Genomic DNA, 8864 nt, shown 5'->3' with positions numbered 1-8864 from the left:
AGTATCTGTAAAAAAATGTAGAAGTACAGGCCAAAAAAAGATCTCTAGGCACTGAGTTACAAAATCAAAGAATTTTCAAGCAAGCTGAGATTACATAACCAAAACCATTCATTTTAAAGACGAGAAAACAAGAATCCAGAAAGATTAAGTAATATGTTCAAGGATATATTTAATTATTATTCATTTATATACTTATAAATCCTGTGTGTTATAAAATATAGCCAAGCATTTATATATAGAAGAAATAAATAATTTAAACAATATTTTATTTTATTAATGGTACAAAAATCATTTTTGCTTTTACTATTAATATTTGGGATGAGTGCTAAGTGAATATACATAATTATTTTTTTAAATCTAAGGTTATCACTTTTTGATACAGCAAACCAAAAGTTGAGTTTTAAGTTCAGCTTATTTTGAAACTTGGTTAAAAAACAACAAAGATATGTAGGTCCAATATTCATTTTTCAATTCTATCCACTTATTCAAAAGTTTTTGTTGAAAATTAGTAATTTCCTCCTTGTCTACTATTGCTTAACAGTTCTTGACAAGTAGGTGTGAAGAACTTACTTTAAAAAAGTGATTGAATCCCACTGAAGTGCCTCATTTTAAAGGGATGATTTTAAAATAAGTTAGAAAAGTCTGTCTCTAAATGTGGAGATATGAATTTTTATAGATGATATACTTATTTCAAATATAAAATTAATCATTTCCAAACTTTTATATATATATTAATAAATATGGTTTTTGTTTAATGCGTTTGTATTTATTGTTAAAATATTCTATGAACTGACAGATTAAATGTGAGAATGTTTGTAAGTATCCACTAGGTGGAGTAATTCTAATAGTCACTTATCAAAATAAGGTCAGCATAGTTGGAACTTTTGTAAAAACTTTTTATTAAAGATTAATACATACACATTTTACAAATAATTCACTCCAAAAGGATAATAGTTCTAATTGTTAGAACTAAAGCTATAAAACTCCTAAGAGAAAACATAGAAAATATTTGTGACCTTGGTTTAGGTAAAAATTTCTTAGGACACAATAAGCATGAACCATAAAAGACAACATTAATAAATAAGATAATAAAAATTTTAAACTTCTGGTCTCTGAAAGATACTATGAAAAGTAAAAGCCACAGACTAGGAAACAGTGTTTCCAAACCCCATATCTGATTAAATCCTTGTATGCTGAATGCACAAAAGAACTCTAACCAGTCAATAATAAGGAGGCAAACAATCTAAATGGGAGAGGGGTGGACACACCACTAAAGGAGAAAGATGGATGACAAACAAGCACATGTAAAGATGCTTACCACCTGTCCATAACTGACATAAGGAATAGATGATCTGAAATTCATTGCCTTCTATGACATGTAAAGACAGGGAAAATCCTTCTGGTGGCACCATAAAACAAGATCTGACCTGCTATTCCAAAGTACAGGTATCTGAAATGTGCCACTCCAAGGACCAGTGTCTGCACTTCCAGTTTGGGTAGCTCTGTTGCTTGTGTTCTAAGGGCATCATAGAAGGCCTTACCTCTAACCACAGATAAGTGCCATGAGTGCCTCACCTATGCCAGGCACAAATTTGTACACTGCTCCAAGCCAAGGACAATTCCTCATTATCTACTCATCAAAGAGTATTATGCCTGGAAGTAAACAATTTTACATAATCAATGGGAACTCAATGGGAAGATCCATATTTTAACTTCTTCTATGAAACAGCACAGAGGCTTTTGCAAAATTTTGGGGTAATAGGTTAATAAAGACAAGAAACGTTTCTTTAAGACCCATGGCCACCCCAGAAGAATCAATACAAGGGAAAACAGAAAAGAATTACTATATGCTATTTAACAAACATTTATTAAATAACCATGTGCTGGGTAACATGTTAGACACTGGGGACAAAAAGTTGAATAAAATATTAGTCTCTGCCCTAAAGGAGGTTAAAATCTATTTCTGAGGATAAGAACAATAACATCATACATTTGTATAATACTTTAGTTTACAAAGTATTGTCACATGTTGCAAATTCACTGCTCTATTATGGACTATAGAGACAATTAACAAAATACAAAGTGCTATGGAGGTTTAAAGGGAAGGGGTTTCTAGTAGTTGGATGGTAAGAGTGGGATGAGAAGCAAAGACTTCATGGAGAAGGAAGCAAGCATTTCAGGTGAGCTTTGAAAGGTGGACATAGTTCAATAGACAATGCTTGGAAGCATTTGTTATACTAACTTGTGCATAAAGTCAAGGGAATGTTAGAAACATTTAGGGAAAACATGAGGAGCAGAATTTGGCTGCAAGAGAGCAATAAAAGAAAATAAAGCTTGAAATAAAGTTGTAGGAATATATGCTTAATTTATCCAGATTTTGGGCTAGCAAATTAAATGAACTGTACCTTAATCTGAGACTTAATCTGAGTTTAGCTCCTTCAAAAGAATTCCTATTGCCTTAGCTGGTTTGATCAGTGGTTAGAGCATTGGCCTACAGACTGAAGAATCTCCGGTCCCAAGTTCGATTCCAGTCAAGGTCACACGCCCAGGTTCCAGGCTTGATCCCCAGTGGGGGGTGTGCAGGAGGTAGCCCATCAATAATTCTCTTTCATCGTTGATGTTTCTATCGCTCCTTCTCCCTTCTTCTCTGAAATCAATAAAAATATATTAAAAAATAAAAAATAATTCCTCATTTATTTTAAGCTATCCCTGTTAGGTTTCCATCAAATTCATTTGACTTCTATGTCTTCCTCCAAAAATATTATCAAGACTACCCTTTTCCTAATCACTCACTAGTCAATTCATATACATTTCTCCTCTCCCACATAGAAGTTGTCTCTAGAATGGTGAAATTTTGTCTATTCTACTTATTTCCCTCTTTGTGGTTCCTGGTTTTCTGTAATGAGAAGAAAGTGTTTAAATAATACAAACCTATTTGTGTAATAAAATCTTTACCTTAGATTAAATCTTCTAAGATTATTTTTATACTAGAGGCCTGGTGCACGAAATTCCTAAATGGGTAGGGTGCCTAGCTCTGGCCAGCCATCAGGGCTGATCCTGGCCTTCCTTTGCACTACGCAGCCCCCTGGTGGTCAGTGCATGTCATAGCAAGTGATCGAACTCTGTCTCCTGGTTGAATTCCCAAGGGGACACTTTGATTATTAGCCTTTTTAAAAAATATATATATTTTATTGATTTTTTACAGAGAGGAAGGGAGAGGGATAGAGAGTTAGAAACATCAATGAGAGAGAAACATCGATCAGCTGCCTCATGCACACCCCATACTGGGGATGTGCCTGCAACCAAGGTACATGCCCTTGACCGGAATCAAACCTGGGACCCTTAAGTCCGCAGGCCGATGCTCTATCCACTGAGCCAAACCGGTTATGGCTAGCCTTTTATATACATAGATAAAGCTTATGTTATTTTTCTACAATCTAATATCATGTATATTCTTTTGCAATTTACCAATTATTGGACATATAGATTATACCAAATTTTTGTAATGATGAATAATGAAGACCAGTTAAAATTAGATGAAAATATAACTCAGTTGGTTAGAGCATTGCCCCAATACAGCAAGGCTGCAGGTTTGATCCCTAGTCAGGGCACATACAAGAATAACCAATGAATGCATAAATAAGTGGAACAACAAATTGATGTTTCTCTTTCTCTCTCTCCTTCCTCTCTCTCTAAAATTAACTAAAGCTTAATCTATATTTTTCAAAAACTTAGATGAAAATAAATTAGTATAAAACAAGTGCAATCATGTACTGGGGGTTGGGCAGTGCTGGGGATGGACAACAATTTTTAAAGATGCATAAAACATTACAAACCCACCCACATAACCAAAATGACATGTTGTCTGGCTTGCTGCCCACCAAACTACCTTTGGTCAAGTTATTTTCAGCTGAAAGTAATGTTACACTATGTGCTGAGTACTATGCTAGGCAATGATTGACAGAAAAATGAAATACCTGATCTTTATCCTCAAGGAGCTAAAAGACTAGTAAAGGCCCTAGGCAACATAAATGGCGCCCACTATCTGACCCTATCTGGGAGGAGCCAGGAAGGTATCCTTGAGGATAGTAATTAAAGTGAGCCCTGAAGGGTGAATGAGTTACTCAAGAGGAGGACTCAGGGGAATGGGAGTGTAAGATTTCCAGGCAGAAGCAACAACCCCTGCAAAGATACAGAGTCAAGAATGAATTCGGTATGTTGAGAAAATTCTAAGTGATATATTTCAGCAAGAAAGTAGGGGCATATGTGTATGGGATTTGGAGGGGAGAACATGAGAAGTTATAGAAGTCTACAAAGTGAGTGCGCTCAATACGGTACTCTAGAGTGCAAGAAAAATTGTAATTTTTATGTTCAGTTTATTTTTTAATTTTTCTTATGATGTAATTTATATTAGACCTAATATTAGAACAATAATGCAAACTATAAATTATAAAATATAAAATCTGCTGTATTGGGAATGATGCTCAAAATTGCTTTTCTGTTTCAGGGTATGAGTTGAATGACATTTGGAGACAACTGCTCTAGGTGAAGGGAAACTGAAGGGTTTTAAGGAGGGAAGTATGGCAACAAGATCTAACCATCTGCAGCAGGTTGGAGGACGGTTGATGGGAGAGCATGCAAGCAGTTCAGAGGCATTAGTCAAGATGAGAAATGATGGGGCTGGATTAGGAAGTTGCCATGTCTTTGTAAATTTCTTGGACTAAACATGAGAATGAATGAAATGTGCTCCAAAGTGGGAGGGTGGGAAAAAAAAAGAATGGGGACATGTCAAAAGGACACAAAAAACAGCCTTTTCTTCTGATAGCCAAAGCTTGGAACAATTTAAACAACAACATAATGACAGTACTGGGTTATATAACCTAAATAATAATATAAATATGGGAGAAAGTGGTACCGGAGAGTCAAATTTCCCCATCACTCGTGAGAATGAGGTTCTTAGGGTACCTAAGAGTTTTCAGAAACCCCCACGGGAGAATGAGATGTGCAAAAGGGCTTTATTTGCATAAAGTTACATTCCTTGGGTTCCAAAGTGCCTTTCTGAAATCCATAACCCCAGTCTAAGTTGTGAGAAAACAAAGTTTACGGTAATATTTCCTCTCTCATCATCTATTGTTCCAGTCTTCCTTAATGGTAAACATTCTGATTTTTAGCTGAGCACATGGCAACCTCGAACATACCAGAATATAACCTTCAGGTTTCCTTCAACAAGGTATTTTCTTAAGGCTGTGTTCTAGTTAGCAGGAGGTAGGCAGAAATAGGAAATGCAATTTCTATAGAATGTCCTTAAAGGGTAGCCATGTATGTGCCTTTCTTCATCTTCCTTTTTCCAGGTAGGAATGTGACTATGAGGGCTGGAGACTGGGCAACCATCTTGTATTGGGGGAAATGTTATCATGAGGATGGTGGAGCAAGAGGCTGGAAGCCCAATCCCTGATACTGTGACAGCAGCCCAAGCCTTGGACTGACTACCTGCAGCTGAACCTAATTTGATCTGATACATGGAGTCATGCAGAAGCACAGTGCCATTGTGTAGAGTTGTAAGAATGAAAAGTCACTGGATAAAGGCACAAAGCGATTGAAGGGTAAACTCAGTCTGCTCTCTCCTTTCCAAGCTCGAACAGTGCCGTGTTCATCAGGGGGCTGATATACCAGCAGCCCTGCGAAAGAGTGAAATTTTGTCTAATCTCTAGATCAGCAGTTTCCAAAATACCACCTGCATATTAGACCGAATATTAGAACAATGTGGTGGAGATGGTGTTAGGTAGTTCCCAGATGTACTTTGGAAAAGTATTTAATATTAAATTAAATGGGTTTATATCTCATGGCAATTGGCGCTCCATTGTGCAAGTTCAGAACTCACAAGAAGAAAGGAGTCTGAGGGGCAAGAATGAAAGTGAACAGAAACTCACCAGCATTATTTAGTGGCTGGAGTACAAGCTCTGAAGCCAGATTGCCTGTGTGCAAATCCTGGTTCTCACAGTCACTAGCTGTGCCACTCTGAGCATGTTCCTTAACCTCAATGCGTGTCAGTTTCCTATAATAGCACTTAACACACAAGGATGTGATGAGGACTTAAGAGATTATTACAGTGCCTAACGCAGTGATGGCGAACCTATGACACGTGTGTCAGAGGTGACCCGTGAACTCATTTTTTTGGTTGATTTTTCTTTGTTAAGTGGCATTTAAATATATAAAATAAATATCAAAAATATAAGTCTTTGTTTTACTATGGTTGCAAATATAAAAAAATTTCTGTATGTGACATGGTACCAGAGTTAAGTTAGGGTTTTTCAAAATGCTGACACACCGAGCTCAAAAGGTTCGCCATCACTGGCCTAACATAATGAACACTGAATGAATGCAAGCTATACCACCATTCGGGGGATTATTTAGCAATGGAGCCAGAAACTAGTCCTGTATAACCTCTGCTGGTTGAAAGCTTACTCTATGCCCGAAATTACACATAGCTGCCCTTTGTTTTACTCATGGGCAAACTAAGGCTTAGAACATTTCAATGACTTTCCCAAGGCTTTACAATGAATTCTAGCCCAGCCAGAATTCAGACTGGTTGGATTCCAAAGCCATGCTTTTTAACTTAGGTAAATAAGGATCAAAGACACGGCCCGAAAAATTTCACAAACTTCCTTTTATATGATTTCAAATTCCCCCACTCATAACCTGTCCTGTAGTAGCCAATTCTCTCAAACTAAGCAGGTTTGTATGGGCCCAGCCAGACTGGCTCCGTCGGTGGATTCCTCTCTCTAAGCATGTCCTCAGGTGAGGGAAACCAATCCATCAATCCAAGGTCTGTGGGGGAGTGAAACAGGGTAGGCTGGAGAGATAGAGATCAACCACTGGGCGGGTGAGGAAGTCTTGGGAAATGGCCAGAGCGGCAGCCTGAATTGAAAACTAGCGAGTCCCTGGGACACGTGGCAAAATGGGACAGGAAAGTGCCTCCTGGTGATTGACATGAAATAGCCGATTCCCAATGTTCCAGGACTATGATTCAGTGCTTCCAAAATCTTGTTGCGTTGTAAACCACAAAATTAACCCTATAATTCAGCAACTTTATACTTTCTAAATTATCACCTACTTGATGCAAGCATTGGGAGAATTTAGGCATTTAAATTGTTTGTTTTTTTTTTAATAGCGTCCACATCACGCCTGTTAGGCAAGGAATCTTTGCCTTGCTTGCAAAGCTGTCATTTCAACAAATTTCAAAATGCTGCATGCCGGTGCTTTGGTTTTTGCCAATTTCCAGAAAAGTAACTTTACCAATTACTTTAAACATATCTCCTCCTTTTCAGGACGGAAAACAACGTCCGGCAACGATACTTCATCTTTACCAAAGTTATCTTTATTCATCAAAATCAACTTAACATCTCAGGAGGGGAACACAAGTCCATGAATCGGGTGGCAAAGTCTGCTCCGCAGATGCCGGGCGAACTGGGAGATACGCCTATCAAGTCGCTGGGGTTTGGCGAGAACGAACACGTGCCGGCGCTCCTCCCAGTTGCTTTTGGGTGTCAAGAGCCCAGAGCTCCCAACCAGCCACCTCGCTGCACGTGCTGGCTCGCGCCGACGGCCCCGCAAGTCCGTCCTGAGGGCGGCTGACTCACCCGGCCACGCACGCGGCTTTGGAGTCTCCGGAGGCTCCTGGGGAGGCCCGGCTACCGCTGTTGGCTCAGCCCGACGGGCGCACCTGCGGCGCTCCAACCGGCCAGAGCTCACTCCGCCGCCGCACCGCCTCTACTACAGTCCCCGGCTGCCGCGCCTCCCGCCCGGGCCCACTTCCGGCCAGAAAGACCCGGACTCCGGCTGTGGGGCCCGGTATCCCGCCGCCGCCGTCGCCCCACGCGCGCCCTGCACTCTCGGGGAAGCACAGAAGGAAGCGGTGGAAGCGCCTCTGGAAGTGGAAGCGCGCAGCCGCGCAGGCGCGCTCGCCCCGTGGCGCATGCGCGCAGGGGCCGGCGCGCGGCTCCGGTCTCCGGTGACGTGGCGTGCGGAGGCGGAGCCCAGGCCGGTGGCGGGAGGCGGGGGAGGAAGCGCGAGGTGAGCGCGGACGTCAGAGTGGAGAGCGGAAGGTCAGGGAGGCTCGGAGCGGAAGTGAGACCAGGGAGTCTGTCCGCCATTGTGGCCCCGAGAAGCGGAGAGCGAGAGGGGAAGACGGGCGTGCAAGCGGAAGAGACGGGCCCCTGCCACCGACTCCCGAGCGCCAGGCCCTCGTTCCGGCTTCTCTGCGAGCGGCGGCGGCGGCAGCGGCGGCGGCTGGCACGGTCCACTCGGCGGAGGGCGGCTTCCAACTGCTGTGAGTGCACGGGGAGAGGCCCAGGCGGCGGCGGCGGCGGCTCGCGGGTGCGGTGAAGAATGTCAGCCACTAGCGTGGACCAGGTGAGGGAGCCGAGGCCGCAGGCTCGGCGAAGGCCCGAGCTCGGAGCTCCACCCTCGCGTGGGGCTTCGGCTCCTCCCCGTCGCCGCCGCTGCCGGCCCCGTAACGGTGCCCCGGGCGCAAGTGGCTGCGGTGCTGCCGCCCGGGCCGGGCGTGCGCCCTCGCCCCGAGTCTGCGGGCGGGGGAGGCGGGCGGGAGGCCGCGGGCCGCGGGGCGGGGGAGGACGGACTGCTCTTCGGGCCTCGGGACGCCTCCCGAGGGCGGCCGGCGCGGCTGAGCCCGGGAGCTCGGGAGGCGGACCCCGAGGGGCGGGCGTAGGTGTAAAGGCGAGGGGGGGGGGGGGGACCGGGGGCCGTGGAGGAGACGGTGGCTTCGCTCCTACGCGGATTGTTGAAAATAACTTGCCTTTGATAACGCCTTTGGTTAAGACACTTTCCCTCTTTTCTTTCTTTCT

The 8864-nt window shown here is 43.0% G+C and overlaps 1 protein-coding gene and 1 long non-coding RNA gene across 8 annotated transcripts in view; one reads left to right on the top strand and one right to left on the bottom strand.

Moving 5' to 3' along the window:
* Positions 1-1848: 1848 nt before the first annotated feature.
* On the bottom strand, positions 1849-8565 carry LOC138993378 (uncharacterized). The gene is made up of 2 exons (XR_011468268.1): positions 7641-8565; positions 1849-2647 (listed from the first exon to the last, which is right to left on the bottom strand). It is a non-coding gene; the product is annotated as an uncharacterized lncRNA (long non-coding RNA).
* Positions 8133-8864, top strand: part of YTHDF3 (YTH N6-methyladenosine RNA binding protein F3) — a 60948-nt gene continuing 60216 nt past the window's right edge. For 6 of the 7 annotated variants that reach the window (XM_070392638.1, XM_070392634.1, XM_070392636.1 and 3 more), the window contains exon 1: positions 8239-8412. In XM_070392638.1, coding sequence (XP_070248739.1) covers positions 8389-8412 — 24 coding nt within the window. In that variant the 5' untranslated portion in view covers positions 8239-8388. Of the gene's footprint in view, positions 8413-8864 lie in introns of all 7 variants that reach the window. The other variant, XM_070392639.1, reaches the window with a different exon arrangement.

This window comes from Myotis yumanensis, unplaced genomic scaffold, assembly GCF_028538775.1.
Source record: "Myotis yumanensis isolate MYYU_CA2020_CCGP unplaced genomic scaffold, mMyoYum1.0.hap1 SCAF_15, whole genome shotgun sequence".
Lineage (NCBI taxonomy): Eukaryota > Metazoa > Chordata > Mammalia > Chiroptera > Vespertilionidae > Myotis > Myotis yumanensis.
Note: the sequence above shows the minus strand (reverse complement) of the source record. Positions and strands in the feature narration are given on the sequence as shown.